The sequence below is a fragment of the Convolutriloba macropyga genome, chromosome 4 (assembly GCF_964194025.1).
Source record: "Convolutriloba macropyga chromosome 4, txConMacr16.3, whole genome shotgun sequence".
In the NCBI taxonomy this organism is placed as follows: Eukaryota; Metazoa; Xenacoelomorpha; order Acoela; family Convolutidae; genus Convolutriloba; species Convolutriloba macropyga.
In genome coordinates, this window is record NC_134471.1 from 52,521,856 (window position 1) to 52,542,256 (window position 20,401).

General features: G+C 35.1%; 1 protein-coding gene across 6 annotated transcripts in view; it reads right to left on the bottom strand.

Annotated features, from left to right (window-relative positions):
- LOC142337742 (uncharacterized) overlaps positions 1-19,196 on the bottom strand; it is a 42,608-nt gene extending 23,412 nt beyond the window's left edge. Inside the window, exons 1-2 of one of the 6 annotated variants that reach the window (XM_075387223.1) lie at positions 18,922-19,196; positions 156-2,233 (exon numbers count right to left, since the gene is read on the bottom strand). In XM_075387223.1, the coding sequence (XP_075243338.1) occupies positions 156-1,893 (1,738 nt within the window). In that variant the 5' untranslated portion in view covers positions 1,894-2,233; positions 18,922-19,196. The other 5 variants (XM_075387224.1, XM_075387226.1, XM_075387225.1 and 2 more) reach the window with 5 other exon arrangements.
- Between the last annotated feature and the right edge of the window lie 1,205 nt (positions 19,197-20,401).

Here is a 20,401-nt window from a genome sequence, read left to right on the forward strand (position 1 = left end):
AAGAACGATTTATTTACGCAAAAACTTCATTGATAGAGTACATCTAAAGTAAGTTTGTACTTGGGTGCAACAATAAGTGATCACAAGTTCATACACTCAGGACAAAAATTCAATTTTTCGAGTGCTAACTTAAGTTTGGCGTTCAGTATACGTACCTCGTGTAACTATCGGATTGTGGCTATGACTAAGTGCAGTAGGTGTCGCCAACCGATGACTTTGAGTAGTCGGAGGAACGAGTAGAGGCTGGGTTGGATTAACTGGAGGTCGATTTCTGGGCATCGCAACACCTGGTCTTGCAAGTTGCGGCGCCACACTTTGGACCATTGGGGTGGCAACAACTTGAAAGTTTGGATTGCCCAATTTTTTCGCATTATTAGCCTGATTAATTTGATTAACTAGGTTAACTTGACCAGCGTTTAAAATCAGTGAACTGGGAGAAGACTTGGGAACAAACGTAAAATTGGCTTCTTGAAGTTGCTTGGCCTGATTACTAATTGCGGCAATTTGCTGTTGCTGAGAAATTGTAGGTTGGAATGCTTGAGTCACGTTTCCAGTTCTAACAATTTGCATTTGATGAGGAAGTCGGTTTAAGGTTGGACTACCCGTGAACACCGGCTTGGGCTGACTATGAGCGGCTCTGATTTGTTGCATATCAGGGTTGGGAGCCCGGTTGAAAAGTGCAGCCGCAGACGAAGATGATTGTACAGGAATCGATCTTGCCAAGACCTGGGGGGAAGGCTGCGACGGCCTCGGTTGCTGTTGTTGCTTAGGCATTATGTGCTGCAAGTTAGCAGCGTACGTTTTCAGTTGGGGGTGAGGTTGCGAAGATTCAGGAGGCTGCTGAACGTGAACGATTGAAAACTCTGGGTATTTTTTGAACGCAACTCTAGTCTGCTTTAAGGGTTCCTCCTTCCGAATTGGTGCCATAAACGGGTTGTTATGACGAGGAATCATATCTTCAAGCACGTTTGAAGTTGAAGCTCCAGTTTGAACTTGAGGTTGAAAGACTCCCGGGGAACTTTGGACAGAAACAGGAGCAACAATTTGCGGCGAGTTTGGGGCTCGTTGGCCGTGAATCGCTGGCGATTGTGGATTTGTCACGAATCGTGATGGAGGTCTTTGAGAGGGAACCAGAAATCGTTGAGCACCTGGTACGTTTCCAACATTTGCCGGAATAACTGGCCGTAGTAAGCTTGGGCTTTGATTGTTAGGGGGCAAGTTGACGACTGGTCGGGTTACTGCTGCTCTGGGAAACAAAGGAGTGACTCCTGCAATGTTGTAAGGGTTAAATGTATTTGACCTCTGGGGCTGTTGGGGCTGATTCTGATGGCTTTGGTTCAAGGGTTGAAGATTGACTTTCTGCATAATCTGGTTTTGCTGAGCGGGGTTCAAAACGGGTTGATTTGCCAACATAGGATTGACCATTGGTTTCTGTTGCGGATTTGGTGTTGCTATGTTAACTGCGTTAATTTGCTGTTGCTGTGGTTTAGCTTGATGCGCTGATGGAATCTTCAACTGCAACTGAACATTCATATTTTTAGTCGGAGTTTGAACCGGCTGGCTAACGCAAGTCACCAAAGGGGGAGGTAACTGTCTCCTTACTTTGGGTTGGGGCGCGGGGGGAACGTAGGGTTCTATTTGAGGTCCTTTCCTTTTCAGCGCTGTTGCTGAAACCAGCGGAACATTTCGTTTCACCTCGGCTGCATTTTGCTGATCTATGTTCGAACGCGAACTTGAAGAAAAATCTTGAGGTTCACTATTCGCGTTTGAAGTCAAGTCAATCGTATCGGTTTTTGAAAAATTCGAATCATCAGTTGAATTACAGTTATTCATTTCGAGTTCGTCTCTCGGAAGAGAAAGGTCCAAAATCGAAGTTGAGTTAACATTCGTCATAATGTTTAGACACCAAACAAGTTTGTATTTAAAGTGAGCAAATATCTTTCAAGAATTGTATCAGCTCGTAGCTGGTAAAGTCTTCATTTCGTCTCTGCTAAACGAACGATACACCAGTTAATAATAACCGTTCTTTCTAGACCAAATTTGAATCAGATCGTTCAAACTTTCTACTGCAAATAAAGACGATAATGATTCTTATCAGTAAACGTGATTTGAAGAAGGTTGAATAATCGCACTGCGGGAAATGATTTTTTGTCGAAACAAAGGCAAACTTTGCCGCTCTTTTTTCCGTCCATAAGAAAAGTTGACTTTACAACACACGGAGGTCGGCTCGGTACTAAAATGTGAACAATCTATCATTTACATAATCTCGGAAGCTTTTCACATTTCAGTCACAATTAAGTGATCAAAACTGGTGAAAATACTCAGCATGAACCAATATAGCGGCAAATTTGCAGAAAGATAATCAACCATGCAATGTAACCTCTCTTCAGTCAAAAAATGACACAAAAATGTATTTTAATACTTGAAGTTAAACGTAACAAAATAGATCGTATATTTTATTGCAGCTTCCTTCAGTTTGCACTGAATTAGCAATAGACTGCAGCGAAAACTAATTGAGCTAATTAATATTCTGCCGACATTTACTCTTATTCTAAATTTAAACTTCGACATTTTTAAACAGATGATTTTTTTATTTTTAGAAAGTATTAACGTATTTGCGTGAGCAAGTGCTCGCTCGTCATACATAATTTCAGACGTCTTCAAAGCATATCATCATTCAAACATCACAAAGTTAATCTTTTATCTCCCAAAACGTTAAGGACAATGATCACTCAAACACTGTACTGAACATCCAACGCTTATTTGCGTTTCTGATTTATTTGTCTAAAATTTACTGAGAAAATGAAACGATCAAAAGCAGATTCTAACCAATGTTGCATATGACAAGTTAGTGGAAATTAACTGTAAAAAGTTAAAACAATAATGGAAAACTTTGACAGTAAAATTGATATTTCAACGCATGTTTCTCGTTAGACAACTGGTTTGATCCATCATTTATTCATAAACAAGGAGGCTCGGTAATGTGCATTCGAACATAAAGTTCCGACCCTGCTCATCCACATTTTTGGCATAATTGTCTACCAAATGAGGAACAGTTAGAAAACCCCCCAAAATTCAACTATTTTTCAGAAAATGGTGTATGAACATAAATATCACCTCCAACGGAAAAACTTCAGTGGATTAAAAAAAACCGCATTAGATTGATGAGATCTGTCATTATTAAGAAAGTGAGGCAAGACGAACAACAAAATCAAACAACGACAACAAACATTAGTTACATCCAAAATTTTAACAAAAAAAACTTAATAACAAAGTCAAGATGGCGTCAGATACAACTGAAACTGAACAAAATAACTTGTACTTTACTAGAAAAGATATGGGACCAGTCCATAATAAGGCTCGGCTACAATTAGACAAAAAACAAAAACAGCAAAGTCATTAAATTCGATTATATTTTTAAAAGTAATTATTTTCAAAGTAATGAAAACCATTAGATATCATTTGAAAACATCCACATGTTTTATTATCACTGGTGCCTATATATGCCTACATAGGAGAGCACTAAGACCTGTCTTTATTCAACTTTTTATGCTGTTACCAAAAGAACAACAAAGAGAACAAACAAAAACCAATTGAAACTTGTGAGAAAATGCTGTCGATACAGTAAAGCCATATTTTGCCCTTCAAAATATGCTCGGTTACGCGTTCTGCGAGTGCCAAAAATTTTTTATACGACCTCTCATTAATGGGACTCGGTAAAAAGTTGACAAAAAGAGAGAAAAAGGGGTAAAAATAAAATCTTTTGCATTTTTGAAAACAATCATTTTCAAAGTCATGAAAGCCATTAGCTACAAAATGAAGAAAATAAATAGATTCGTTGATTCGTCCAAAAGCTAACCATGAGACCTTAAGTATTCAGAATATGTCTTACTTTTACAAAAAGAATTTCAAACAAACACAAAAGTCAAAATTAAATTTACTGTTTCTTGCGAAAAACACGTGTCGAAGCCAGTAAAGTCCTAACGAATTCTTCAAAATTTTTCAATTTTGTACACCTGCGCCCGCTCTCGAGGACAATTATGTCACATGCGACCTGAAAATAACGAGACTAAGGAACAAATACAAACAAAAAAAAAGAATGCGAAGTTTAAAAGTGTTCAATTGTGCCTTATGTTGAACGCTAGTAATAGGCTATAAGAACTGTCATTAGTGTGATAATGTGATGAAACGGGAAAAAGGCCTGAAAATTGGGCAAATGCCAAAAAACGTCAAATTTGTTAGAATCAGAGCCAAAAAACCATAAGTTAACGAGTAAAACCCCAATAAAGACTAAATTTGAGTTCAGTAGAAAGACAAAAACATTTTCTTTGCTGACGCTAAGCTACAAGTTGAGCAAATTCAGAGGAAAATAAAGGCAAAGTTCTCAAAAGCTATTGTTTATTTAAAAATGAAATGGTTTTAAAGTCAAAACGACCACAAGCTTTCGAGTAAAAAAACTTTGGAACTGCCTAGGAAGCCGTATTTGACATATCATCAGGTAGCTTTGCTTCCAAAAGTTAGAAAAAGGGCAAACTTTAATTCCAGAGCATTCTCAATGGAAGTGGAAGTCAGACTAGCCCCCTTTGGAGTTAACAAGGATTGCGTTAGTAGTTTTTGGGTGTGTACTTCCGGCAAATTTAATCAAAGTGGCCTAAAGAAGCTTACTTCGTGCAATTTTTAATGAAAAAGGCCGAATTTTGAAATATTTAGCCGAAACTTTTGCCAACAAAAATTAAAAACAAAACCAGACAAGGTGACAATAACTGAAGCCCCCAAGGGCTTCAATCGATGCTAGAGTTACAAAACCTATAGTTCCTTTTTAAATCGAATTAAAGTTTTCGTGTTTTGGCATGGAGAATTGCGTTTTTTACCATTCAATAATTCAGAAGAGAGAGAGAGACGTATCCAGCGAATGGTTATGAACAGCATCTCAAAAACATCAGTTGGACAGGCTCCCAAAAATAGTTGGTGTTGATGTTCAATATGCGGGGAATTTCCTCAAAGGAGGGTTGAGCGACAAGTCGATTTGAACTTTCGAAATATAGGTATTCAAACTTATGAAATCACGGATTGATGTGATATTTGCCTCAAAATTTGATATATATCTTTTTAATTGATCTCAAACGAAGTAGCAATTATATTAGTTCCGTCGGTCTTTTTTAAATGCAATTTTTCGCTTGACCAATTTTTCCTCTGACGCATTTGACTTTTCATCCTCAAGAAGGGGATAAACAGGTAGCGCCCAGCGGGCATTAAGTGCTCTTAGAGCCTTTCAGCTCACTAGTCTTCAAGTATGCGATTCACAGAATCTGTTTTGGAGACTTATACTTATGGTGCGGAGGGCGGTTCTTAGAGATTAACCCCCTCCCCACTGTCGCTACCCCATCAGCCCCTGGTAACCCCCCGCTGCGCTCACTTACGCCCCTTCAATTAAGCTAAAGCTAGCCTCACTAAACCGTGCCTAGCTACTGACGAAACCAACCGCTCGCCGGTCGTTTGAGAGCACTTTGCCCGACGTTAGTCGATTATGTTTTTAACTTCGTTTGAATCACTTTTTCGACAACGCACTCCAGAACAACTAGTGCTAAATCGAAATCTTAAAGCTTGTGTTCTCGGTTAGCTTTTTGGAATACAAAATTTTCTTAGTTACAAAAATCCGCAGGCAATTTTTTCAAACGTTCTTCATGTCCGATAAATTCAGAGCTTATTGGTAGGAGATTCGTTCTAAGCTTATCAGCTTGACAACAGGATAGATGGTAAGCAGTCGCCTAGTTTTTGTTCAATCTTAAATGCAAGCAAGATCACAAATATAGGGAATTACCTGTGCAAAATTCAAGAAAAAAATATTAAACAATGAATTTTTATGTCACAAAAAATTCTTTTAGCATCGATTTACAGATATCAGCCGACCGAATATAATAAGATTTGATGATGATTTGATAATCCAGAGCATTTAAAATCTGTTCAACAGAAAATTTGAGCTCGTTAAGATTCTAATTTGTTCTCAAGCATGGTTACTTTAGGGCTCGAACATATAAGCACAGGATCGGGGGAGGGCAGAATACGTATTACGGTTAAATGAACTATTACTACCGATTAATGCCAAAAATTTGTTTTCCAATTTGCGAATTAGCAAGATGAAATAATTCGAAGCAACATGAAGATAGGATAAACTATAAATACAAGTCAAAACTAACCATTTATGTTGAGATGTCAATTAAATGCATCAGAAACGCCGTTTTAACGGTAAAATTATGGCGCGAAATGTCTACGACTAGATTTGAGTTTGGTACCAGTTCTTCATAATTGATGAAAAACAAGCTTGAATTCGAAATCTTAACTTGAAGTGACTTTTAGTCTCTAAGAAAACTCTGCTATAAGACTGAATGAATAAATGCGCCGATTTTTTGTTCATACAATACTAAAGCTTGATCATTAACTTGAAAGTAATTTTGCAGAAAAATAACAAGCATAAACGCAGCTACTGGCCAATAGCCAGTGATAATAACAAAAACTCGGTGACGTAAATTTATTCTTATCAAATCGAAAAGCCGCTGAAATTAATTGGCTTCTGTTTTAAATATTACCGTATTTGATTGCTTTATTTATTTCGGTTTCAATAAAGCGTACTTCAAATGATGATTATGTTCAAAACTTAGCAAGTAGGCTCAAACAATTTGTGCGTTTGTACAGCAACCAGTCAGTCTGTAAGAATGAAGCTCCAATCAATTTTATCCTGAAATGAGCAACTGAGACTAAATTTAAAGCCAATATAAAAAATTGTTTACGGTTAGATAGAAAATAAAAACAGCATCGCACTTCATTTTTCATAGCAAATATAGTGAAACAAAAATATATCATGGAGTCATTTTACAGAGAGTTATTTAATAACTATACTATAACCAAGAGACAACTTTTAGGTCCAAAAGTAACTACTTTCAAGTGTCACTAGCGGAACAAAATCAATCCAAAATTATGAAACAATTAGTGCACGTATTAAAAGAAAAGAAAAATATCTCATGTTGGTTGTTATACTTTCGTTCTCAATTGGAAAACAATCATGATGTAACAATCTAGATGAAGTAACTAAATTAGAAAAATCTTAAACTGACGTGGACTTCACGTTTAAGACTTTGGAATTGTTAAAAAATGATCGTAGCAACCACCGAATCATTGGATAATAAATTACTAAACTACAAAAGATAAAAACATTGGTGGAAGCAGAATCATTACAATCCAAAGTATTTGGATTAAACTCCTGCGCTGTCTTTTTTTAAAGATCTGTTCACAGTTTTTTCGGCTTTTTCACGTCAATGAGAAGTCAAATTAGTGTGGTGATTTTCGTCATGCTGAAGAAGTAAAGAGAGCGGAAGAGCGATTAGCTTTCAAGAGCATTTTTTTTTCAAACGACCTTTAAAGTGGAGTCGAAATTTGGTGTTTGCACAAATTTGAATTTGTCCGGGATTTTTTCAGGTGCATCAATTTGGATTCTATTTTCAGTGTTCCTTCTCTTGAATAATAATAAAATTATATCTATGTGTTTTAATTGAGCCTATTCGCAATTGCTTGAATTGACCAACGGTCAGCTAACGCTTTTTCTGATTTTGAAGCTACTGTTGCCGCGTTGTAGTCTTATCTGTTGTCTTGTTATTTTTAAAGAGAACCAGGGTACGAACTTTTTGATCACTAAAACTTAGAGGCACGTGCAATTAGCACGCGCAAAAGTAGAATGCTATGTTTTGCGGCCCAAACTTAGCGACCGGCTCGCAGCAAGGAAGCAATTTTTGGCGGTGAGGCCAAACCCACTAACACTTTTGACATTTCCCATCAAAACCAGCAAAAACGGTCTCGTGATAGCAACAATTTCGATAGCGATGACGAATTGGAGCAGAAAATGATTGAAATAGCTCAAAAACAGAAAATAGAAAAATTGACGAAAACTTTTCGGGGTCTTTCCCATTACAGCCCCCCCCACGAAATTATAGCCCCCCTATTATGGTATAATTACCATGATTGGGGGGGCTATAGGTTATCTGACCACTAAGCTTAGGGGGGCTATAATGGGCAAAAACCACTTCTAGTTTAATAATTTGCAAAACTGTACTCTTAATTTCAATTTTAATTAAAGTTTAACACCCTTCGTACCCTTTGATTCTCTAAATAAGTCAGCACATGAATTCTAGCCCCCCTCGGGCCTTGTGTCCAGCACTCGGGCGCAAGCGCCCTCGTGTCAGGGCAATAAGTCCCTCGGGCCGCTAAGATTCTTGTGCTAACATATACCTGTCACCTTATCATTTAGCATCATTAATGACAAATCTCATTGGTAGCAAAGAAACAAAAATGAGCCTAGCTAAAGGTTCGAAATCAAAACGAATAGTTTTGATGGCTGCGAATTTACTCTAAAAAATTTTGAGTGGATTGTTGGGTTTCCCAAGAATTTTTAGAATAATTTTTCAGGTCCTATCATTTAAACTCATTAGGGATAGGTCTTCGAGGTTGCTGAGGGGGCTTAAACTAATAAATTCAATTGCTTCAGTTCAAAAATAATGCTTTTGTATGACTTTGACTCTAATTGCTATCATGAAACAATCCATATTTTGAATTTTGCGAGGTCGTATTGTTCACTTTGTTCTATTATTTCTTAGTCTTATTATGACGGGTCTCACCGGCTACTATGGAAGCCTAATTTAATTGAATTAGTAAATTCACTTCATAGCTGTAGCTTTCTATGCAGTTCATTTTCAAGAATACCAATGAATTTTTCACTTTTGCTAATATTTATTGTACTTATCGTTGTCGTATCACTTAATCTCATAAATTGCAGTTCTCAGCGGTTGCTAAAAAGGATTTAATTAAGTGAAATATTAATTTCAGACCGTAGCTAACGTTTTCCGTGACTTTTACAACAGTTGCTTTCAAAAAATGTGGCCAGTTTTTGCAAGAAAATAGTCTTGTTCGTTGTCTTATTAATTAGTCTCATTAATGACAAGTGTCATTGTTTGCTAATAAGGAACATAAAATTCTAATTAGTTTCAAGTAATTCTAGTAAAATCATAGCTATGCTTTTGATGATTCTGAAACCTTCTTTTCAAGAAATCAGAATCTAAAATCGTCAACACAGCGAATCCCTAAGTATCTAATTCAAAAGCGTTCAGAGGACTTAATTAATAAAATAAAACTTTTGAAATAATTTTCAACGTTCAACAATGTCAACTTTTAATTGAAACTAATTGAAAATTAACACTTCTCAACACATTGGCCGATCTGATATTATCCTGTGGAAAAAAGACTTTAGCGCCAGATCCCCTTAGGAAATTAGTCACCGCCGTTTATCATTTATCTAAGTTTAAACAATGCGAACATTAAACTATTCACGTGTAAGTATGAATTTGCATTGCACACGGCGGGGGGTAGAAGCAAAAAAGTGTAGAATATAATATAAGCACCAATGAGAACTTGATATAACATTTCTTGGAGTTGCCAAAATTTTTAAGAAACTTACGTTGTGAGCAAAAAATTAAATTTGGCAAAACAAAAAAAAACAGAAGACACAATTACTGAAGTTTGAATTAATCGTATTGATAGGCGGTTAATGAGAATGTTTGCAGCTTCCATTTGCAGTAATGTTTAGACAAAGAAAACAAATAAGCAACAATTCTTTTCAATAAAAAATAAATAGACTTATCGAGGAAAACGTGTGTTTGATACTAAAACTAGAACTTCGAGTTGGAACGAAATTGCCCATCGTAGTTGCTAGTTGGTTTTTGCATGCAAAATTTATCAAAAATCGAATTTCATCCTGTAAGTAGTATACCTCTCTTAGAAAAATGCTGGCGCCTCTTTTGGAAAACATTAGTGCAATAAAGACTGCGCTATTTAACTTTTCTCAGTCTCATTTTGTAATTAAATCCTACTTATTCCATAACATTTGGAACAGTCAGACCAATATGGCAAAAATATAAGGAGTCTTCATATCAGAAACGACCAATAAGAAAGTAATATATTTTTTTAACAATTATCTTTCGTTTTGCAACAGTTTCCCTTGGTACTCATCACCGCTCTAGGCAATGCAGTTTAGAAAAATTAAGATCAGTATTGCAGACAGAAGCGTTATAGAAACTCAAATATTACTGCCTTCGGGTTGGGATGAATTAGAGGAATTGAACAGAATCTAAATCTCCCCAAATAGGGGCACACCGAGATGGTGACAATCAGGCTTTGCTTTAATTCATTATTATCACTAATATTATTTTCATTATTATTATTATTATTTTTTTATCATTATTATTAGTATTATTAGTAGTATTTTAATTATAATAAAAACATGACCTGTTGTCCTTTTTTTTTCAAAGACGATAGCCCCAGTGAGCACCAAGCCTAGCAAATTAGAAATAATGCTGAGACCGAATTATTTAAATTCGAAATTTTGAACTCAACTTACATTTTTTATTATACAAATTAACCTGAATATTTGTTGCATAACCCTAAACAAAAAGGATTAAGCCAGCGTTAGTATGAATTATACGTTATTATCGGAACAATATACGTTTATCATTTCAGTTTTTGATTGTCAACAGAAACAAAATACATTTCACAGAACTGCTGTGCAAAATACATTGAAGTCACGACTTACCTTAACAACAACAGAACGAAGTACATAAGGAGCAATACCGACATAAAAGCGTAGTTTGAAAAGTTCAAAGCCTATTGAGCTGTGATTTGAATCATCACAGAGAACAGTGTGTGATCTCTTCTCTCTTAAACGATGCCGTAACAGAAGGCAAACACGGTTTATTATACACTCGCATATCTTTATATGGGTGACCCACTTTACGCTTCATACGGTTTTCAATTAAAATTTAGAAAAAATTCTCATTTGGAAAAAATAGAATTTGATTATCACCTGTTTTTTAATTATCCATATAAAGTTTGACTTTTTAAAAGAAGCATTCAGTTGCTTTTTACTCCACAGTTTGACACCACGCTTTCTAAAAATTTGTTTCTAACAAGGTTTAAATGTCTGAAAACAAAAAAAATATATTGGTTTGCATCTGGTGCGGTTTCTCATTCTACAACCAGTGACAAAACGCAAAGTTATACGAACAACTTACAACATGGAAAGGAAATGTTAAAAAAAGTCAATTTCGGTAGCCAAATAAATTGGTTTAAATTTCAGTTTGAAAACGGTTTCATTATTAGCTTTGAAAGCACCCCCCCCCCCCCCGTTTGGCAATAAAACAAATAAGTAACAAGTACAAAAGTCAAACAACAACAGTCTTCGAATATACCGAGGATAAACATTCATCATCGGAAACATAAAAGTTTCATTCGAACAACAGGTTTTCATTAACAAGAATTGAACCTGTTGAGTTCAGATTTATTTTAAAAAAATGCTCAGTATCCAACATCTATTTGCACAATTTTTCACCAACCCAAACCGAAACCTGTCATTCAAGTCATATGGTTTAAAATAACAATTCGTCTCTCTCTGGGGGTTGAAAACTTTTGTCCAAAACTTTATTGAAGAAAACAATTTGAAAAATACATTAAAACAAAATTTCTAACCGCTCATTGAAAAGTAAGGACAGATCAAAAGCAATGATTATATGAAAACAAAATATAATCAAGTATATGATTTCTCAAAATACTTCTCGCACGTAACGATATATGCAAAATTTCAGCAGAATCTAAGAACTGATTTTTAAACTTTGACACCCATCTATTATCCAACAGAGCAAAAAAATTAGATCAAAGCATTTCATTAAGTTTTGAGAAGTTTATTACAGGATATTCAGAACTTCTGCTAATAAAAATGCTCTAAAACAGAAAAAAATTCATTCCAATAGTCGGCTCAGCTTCCCACCTCTCCAAATCAAGTTAGAGTCCAAATCAAGTCTCAAATTGTATCTTCACTCCAAAAAAGAATTAAACACGCTTGGCACAAATGGTTTGTCTGAATCTTTAAAAAATATTAAATATATGTTCGAAAGGTCGAAAAACAAGGCAATCAAGAATACAAATCGCAAACACATACCAATGACCACAATTCACACTACAAGACCGATGATGAATCAGAATGAGTCTTTTGCAAGAGCCTAATGCAAGAGTTCCGTATTTATTTAAACAATAATGGTAATTAAACAGCCCCTAATGGTAATTAAAACATTCTTTGAAATCTGTTGTACAAAATAAGGATTGAAAGATGACGCTTTTATTTGTGATGATTTCTACATAGATATCTCTGACACGCGCCATCAGCATTACATCAACATGATTAGGTCATTTGGTTTTAAAATACAAAACACTGAGCCCACATGAGTAACCAAGTTGACAAGCAAATACATTGATCAAGTTTTATCAAAAAGATTAACATGCTAAGACCAAAATGGAATTTTGGCGATCAATAATTTCTGCTAATTGAAAAAGATTTGTCAGCTGTATGCTTACAAACTGATAAATTATTTTTAGCCACAATTTTAAATATTTTAAAATAGAACAAAAATACATATAATTTCTCATAAATTAGGCCAAACGGATGAAAACAATCTTGGTGCAAATTAAGTTCTATTATTCAGCTAGTTTATGATGATAAATGTCCAGTTACGACAAAATGTGAAGAACGATTGGTTGACAAAAAAATTAAAAACTCTAATAAACAAAAGAGACCGTGCTCATAGAACGCCCATACTTAATCTAATCCTAGTGATGGAAATGAAATCCGTTTCAAACAATTACAAAATTTAGTCACACAATCTGTACGAAAAGAGTGCAAACAACACTATGATCAAAAGTTGTGTCTATCAAGAGATCTAGCAAACAAGTTTAAAGTCTTCGAAGAAGATTTAGGTCAACAAAGGAGGTCAGCACAAGATATCGATGATGAAAAATTCGACAAATTTTTCTGTTGATGTCGAGAAAAATTGAGTAACAAAATGTAAAAGAAAACAGTGAGACAGGATTAGCACTGAACGAAAAGACTTTTTTCTTATTTCCTGTAAACGCATGCGATCGTTAATACAAAAAATTCTTTGAAAAAATTGAACTCAACGGGTCATGACGGGATAAGTAACAATCTTTTGAAGTCGTTTTGCTTCACTTGGCTAACGTGATAAATACAAGCATGCAAAAAGGAGTTTTTTCCAGTCTGTATTAAAATTGCAAAAAAATTCCTCGGCAAAAAGACGTTACTTCTGAAGACCTCTCAAATTATCGGCCAATTAGTCATCCCTAACCAAGGCGTTTGAAAAATAGAAAATATAAGAATAGTTGACTTCCTTGACAAACAAAAACTTCTATCTACTGAGCAGTTCGTTTTCCGGTCAAAAATGTCATCGCAAACGCTATAGCTTTAGTTACGGAAATAATGCGAAACGAAACAGATTCGGAAAATATGGGTTTTGCTTGTTTCACTGACTCTTAAGAAGCGTTTGACACAAATGACCATACAATTTTTCTGAAAAGGTTAGAGAGAATGGGTTTTCGCGGTAACATAAAAAACTGAAAGCTTCTTTCCTCTCGGATAGAAAACAATGTGTAGTCGAAGGATAAAAACAGTCAACCAAAATTGAATATAATGTAGGTGTTCCTCCAGTTCAAATCTTGGGTCCATTGCACTTTCTCTTATTTAATAATGATCTGCTTAAATCTGCTGCAAACAGTTCAAAATTAACATTTTGTGCAGATGATACGATACTCCTAACATTAGTTAAAAAATATAGAAGTTCAAAATAACCTCATCATTGATTTTTAAAAAAAATAACGAACTAGTTTCCTTCAATTAACTGGGCTTTTTCATTGACTGGCGTCTCGAGTTTGAACTTCATATTGATCACGTTTTCAGAAAAAAAATTAGCAAAATGTAATGGAAAGTTATTTCGAGCAAGTTTAATTCAATTTCTTCTCGAGAGCCTGTTTAATTCAAATTTACAAGAGCTATGCCGAGCCAATAATATCAGATGTCATATTAGCTTACAATTGTGCATCAAAAACTGAACTGAATGCTATTCATTGCCTATAGAATCTCATTTTAAAAACGTTTTTTGTTCATAAAGAGAGATCATGTTTGTTATCTTTTCAAGCTATAAAATGTGTTCACACTTTTTTATATTTACCTAGACGCTCTTGTAAAGGAGGTGATGGATCAGATGGAGAAAACTTCTCCCTTTGATTTTCTCCAAGTTGCCAGTAAGAGGCCAAACACATGGTCATCCGTTAGGTAACTCGTTCTTACATCAAAAATGAAAACACAGACGCAGAAGAAGTCCTTGAGATTTTCGGTTCAGAAATAGTTCAATTACCTTGATGAAGAAAACCGTTTGCCGAAATCGATAGATAAAAATGAATTTTTTTCAATTCAAAACAATCTTAGAATATACTATTTAGTAAATAAAGATGTTTTTGATATGTTTTACTAGGTATTGCTCGATCATGTAGAATCTCTGGTCACCTCCTAAAGAGTCATTTGACTCATATGGTGATCAAGGTGGTGAATTAAATTAGTGCTTCATGATAATTGTTTTGCATCTTTTGCCATCTGAATTCGAATCTAAATTATTCATCAAATAACCAAAAAATATATTTTTTTACGCACAGCTTGTGGGAACCAAATTGTCCGACAGTAGAAAATTTAAAAATTTGAAGTTAGAGACGCCATCTTCCTCACAGTTCCCTGAAGATAAATAACTATTGGGAAATAACTATTGCTAAAAACAATCTAAAAATAAAGCTTTAATTGTAGTAGAAATTTGTTACTATGAAAAAGGCTAACATAAAACTTTTGAAATTTTTCTATTTTCATATTTTTTCAAATAAATTTATAAAACAACAAGAGCTCAACTTTCCACAAACAATTTTTAAGAAGGCGAGAAACCAAGTTAGGGTTCACTCTGTGATGTCAGAAGAAGTTTCTCCTAATCTTGGGTGCTATGTCGCCGAAATAGGTTATGAACGAAGTGCTCTCAGTGAAGCAGAGACTCCAACAGATCTGAAAGAGTATGCTGACCAGGTGTTCATTCAACAATCGATCGAAGTGGATATCCCGCAAAACAGTTGTAGAAGTTTGGGACATTGTTTAGCTTATGTAGGATATCATCTCATGAGGTATCTGGCTACTGGGATGAGCCACGCGGACTTCCGTCGGAAAGAACATTAATGCTAGGTCATGTGTGGTTAAGACCGTTTTAGCTTCACCGCAAATTAATTGAAGATTAGGTTTAACTTCCTCGTGCCCCGAGGATGTTAATGCTGATCATTAACTTCTCTAGCAATGCTGATTCTCCGCCCTTACTTGTGAGTGATTCATTATGATGTTCATTTTGCACGAATAAACATCTTAACCCACGTGCGTCTGGGGTGCGCAAATAATATGCGCCACTAAGCTTGGGGGCACAAACGAAAAAGATCCGAAGAAACTAAACAAAACAAACAAATACAATTGAAACTTAAACAGTACAAGATTAATGCATGATAGGATTAGGGGAGCAGTCTTATTCACTCCTAGTCGGAGGGAAATGAGGACAGCTGACTCAGAGACTACCCTTATTTCTCTTCTGCCAATCAAAAGTATTTTAGATACGACGAAATATTGTCGCGTTGCTCTGAAAGCTGTTGAGACAAAAAAACTTGAGCAATGTTCTCCAGGACTTTGAGTCTTTGGAAAATTGTCAGTCAATGACAGACAAATGTGATCAAGACATCCCCTCTAAATGACAATAGAAGTTTCATGTCAAGAGGATTGCCAGTTGCCTTCAGTAGGCTGGAACAAGCCATTTTGAGTACGTAAATGCGGGGCAAAGCCACTATAATTATCAGATGAAGAGATGCCAGGTGGCGAACAACCAAGCTTTTAGGAGTTGTGGAGGAGTTGACCTTCGAAGTACTTCCACCCAATTTGAAATCAAGACGGGGTCAATTGTTTCTCAAATTATAGTGGGAAACAGGTCATTGTGTGATACAAAAATAATGTCCTGCAGTTGTCACAGCCATTGCAATATTCAATAAGCTTTCTTTCCGTTACTTTTTTTAAAGAAAAGTTAGAGAATATCTCTTTTGTTCCAAGGCACGTGAAAAGTCCATTAAAAGCTGTTTAGTAACATCAACCGGGTCGAGATTTCACCTCGAAAATTTAGTAAACTCGATCGCGAGTTCATTTTGGCTTGAAAAAAAACTGATTTTTGCTCAAACTTATTGATAAATTGCCGCAGTAAATCATATGAACTTCAGTTTCGATTTGAAGAAGCTATCCTATTTGTACATTCGAGGAAAACAAAAATGAAGGCACTAATTTCTCAACTCACTTATCGAGCAGTTTTTTAAAGAAAACAATAATTTTATGTTCATTCTTATAATTCAAAACAACGAGCATTTTTGTACTCATAGCTGATGAACAAATTTGAGTTCAAGTCACATTAAAATTGTTGTCTTAAAAAGTGTGAGAAACAAACCCGCTGAAGAACGTGAAAACTTACCTTTTCAGCTCACCAAAACCAGGATCAACGCAATGAAAATCTTTTCAACTGTTGGTCGAAACGGTAGTTAAAGCTTTAAAAATACACTTTTTAATAAAATTTCAATGAAAAGGAATACCTCATTAAAAAGAAAATGGGATCCAATTGTACTAACTATTGTGGTTATTACAAATAACTAAATAACTGTTGTCTGTTTATTTTACGGTCGGCGTGTATTGGTTAGTTAGTTAGTTATACTGGTTATAAATCCGGTCAATCTTGTAAAGGGTGAAAATTTCATAAGCAAATCAGACGGTTGCTAGGCAACCAAAAGCGGATTGCTGTTACTCCAAAGGTACTAAACTGAACTTCAGGGTAGGGTAAAAGGGAAAGGAAGAAAAAATAAGAGCGAATAAGAAATGAGAATGAATAAATGTAGGAATTATACAGGGGCGGTGGTGCTAGTGGTGGTGGTGGTGGCATTTTCTTTCTTCAATATGGTAAGAATATATAATGTAAAACAGAGTCCCTGTTTCGAGGTAAAACTACCGCAAAGTTCACATTCTTAACCGAACTCTAACATAGCCGAATTTGAAAAAATAATTTAAAGGAAATATTGAAAAAACTTGCTATCTTTATCACAGAATTTGGAAAATCAAAACTTTACCAAAAAAATAGAAAAATTTTAAAGTTTGGATCGAAAATTGCATTGAAAACTCATAGAAATTTGTTGGTAATTTGGCGTTGTATATAACAATGTTAAAATAATTGCCATACAAATATTAGTCAAAATAAATAATTAACGTGTCTTTTGTGTGTGTGTGTGGAAAGATTAAATATATATTGCGAATCGGCTAAACATTACCAAGTTTTGGTTGGCTCAATGACAGATTTATACAGACCATACTAGTATGAGAGAACAATATAAGAGATTTGAAGCCGTGCTGGTTTCTATTTGTTAAAATAGTTTCGGCTATAAGCGAATGAAAAGAAGAAGGTAAGAGAACAGAGCGAGATATAACAACGAGCGCTTTCCTTGGCTACTATGCTAAACTAAGCTCAGAGAGGATATTTTGCAAAATTTCGGGAAACCGGGAAAAGAAAGCGAGGGGGGCTATTTTCCATCAGAGCTATGTACTAGGTTGCTATAGCTAGCTAGGTCGTTAGTGAAGAATATACGACTGAAATTGTGAACTATGGAATAAAAGATGGCATTGCTCTGTATGAGAGCGGGGAAAAGGTAAGATTGAGAAACTGGTTGTGTTAAATGTACAAAAAGTCTTCCGTAAATTCAATTCTCAATAAACAATTTCAATTCAATCACCAGAATTTTCAGCTTTCTCCGTAAAATTCATTCCTCTCTTCTATCTAGTCTTAAGAATAAACCAGTCACACTATTATAATGTCTTGTCTATTCTCTTGTATAGTAGGAAAGAATATAGAGCAACTAAAAGTAAAGGCGCACTACAATACGATATAATACAATAGCTTTTCATTTTTTGTTCCCCCCTTTACTCTGAAATTTTTACCGTCTAAGCTGCGAAATTGCGTATTTTGTACAGGTTTCTTGCGCTCCAGACGCTAAGTCAAATTATCCGACAAAAATTAGACCGAAAGCACTAATATGTTAGCTTTCAAGTTGCAATATGGATTACATTCTGTAAATTTGCTGTGAAATAGTTGGTATTGAGATCGCATTTGAGTATAGCACTATTTAACAAATAATTTCAGATGATACTAGATTAACTAACCTAGTTTTACCAAACGAAATTTCAATTATTTGAGCACCAGATTTTTCGGCGAAAGTGCACATCGAAATAACAACATCTTCAATCCCTATAAAAATAGCTTCTGTTGTACTGACTTGTGTAAACATAGACTGTGTTCTGATTGGTCAACGAGTAGAGTCCGTTCAGTTCGGCTGTGAAATTGAAGCAAAACAAATGTAAGTCGCGGGATTTTGTCTCAGTTTTCCTAATGACGGGGGAATCTCAAAGCTTTATTTCCACAAAATGGCGCAGCTAAATATAAGATAAACAATATTTAGTAGAAAGTGCGTAAAATATAAAATTTGGGGAAAATAATTTATTGGTGGGACATATTTTCTTTGAACTATTCCCTTTTAATCGACAATTTTCCAAGCTCTGATAATTTGTTTTACTTGTATTAGTACGTGTTTATTTATGAACTTGCTTTTCGGCGCAAACTAAGCTTGTATTAATGAAAATTTTTATATATAACAAATGTTAACTCCGGTATCACAAACATCAGAAATGGATAAATAATTTTAAAATGATATCACAATTTAAAACAATTATTTAAATAGTAACGTACTGCACGTAAAGTTAAAATTGTTCGAATGTTATCAAAAACTGAACAGCTGTGCATAACCGCAATGATTAATCGCAACATTATGTCGATTAGACATAATGGGAAAGTTTATAAACTAAGAAGTTATATGATGAAGTTTACTAACCTTTGTCACATTTTCCCGCGAACTGCTTTGTCGCAACGATTGCGAAAAAGTTATAACTGAATAACTGGTTAATGAAGTTGATTTTATTACTGTTTTGAGTGCTTTTTGAATGATTTTTCGTCGGTTTTCTGGCAAAGCACAGAAAATAATTGTAGAATTGTTCTCAGTTCACAGACTTTTGATATCATAAACCAATGTATACTTTCTTAACTCTCAATCTCTGAGATTTGTTATAAATTTGCATCTTTCGTTAAACATTTGTCTCTTAGTTAACTTGGTATTTTAGAATACATTAGTAAGTGCATTTTACTTTGGTTAAGTGTAAAAGCTAAATATACACAAACATTTTAGTTCTCTTATATATACCATCGGGTCTTCAGCCATTCGTGTTTTGCCGAGAAGTTACTACAGTGCTATTATGTTAATACACTACTTATTCGTCCTCCAATAATATTGGACAAAATTTAGATGATACTTGGAGAAAAGACGCGACTTTGAAACCAAAAATCAACACTGCCTGTATTAATGCAATATCTCTTCAATCAATTATTCAGTATTGATTATAGCACGACTCCATTTTGCATACTACAGTAAAAAGCCGAAAGCGTTATGAACGTATATCACTTGCTACTTGAATAACGAATAGAAACGGCAGAAAAGGTAGCAGCCAACCAGAAAGCGTCGTGTTACGTAATTGAATTTTGGCTGTAGTCATTTTATTGGGGGACGAAGCGGAGAATGGTCGAACTTTGAATATGCGTCGCCTAGAAACGGACTAATTTTGGCCCTTTGAATTGAATGAAACAAGCGCAAATTAAAATGTAGTGTAGATTTGCGTTATACATTGACGTACAGCGGCATGCAAATAGCAGTAAAAGCACAAAACATAACGTCTGTTTGTAACTACACGCATATCAACTTCAGTCATTGCGTGTTCTTTTATTCGAGCAGTATGTTTCAAGGGATTGTTGTTTGCGTCGCAAAATGAGCACATTATATTTTCAGCTTTCTCTCTCTTGCTGTTTTCTGTTTTCTGTCTGTTGTGCTTTTCTGTAAATTCGAATCTGCGCAAATGTTAGCTAGCTTAGCTAGCTGGTTGATCATCTATGCTTGCTGTGAACCTGTTTATGCCCTCTGAAAAGGGGCTTTGGGCATGTTTTAATGTTAAAACAATAAAAGAAAGGCTACTTAAAAAGTATAATTTTTTCTATAGTTTGACTCTATTGCATCAGTTTCATTTTTGGTTGATTTGTACCCGGGAAAAATATCAGTAACTGTTGACAATAGCGATCATTCGCTGATCTCGACCAATTTGTAAAGTAGCCGGACCCCAGTTCTGCGACCATATGAGATGGGATTGGAATTAAGGACAAGTAGAATCATGGATCCAACCCTTAGCAAAAAGCTGATTTTACTGATTGTGACAGAATATTCTTATTTGTTTTCATTAAACAGGACAACATCAGTTGTTAAAACATAT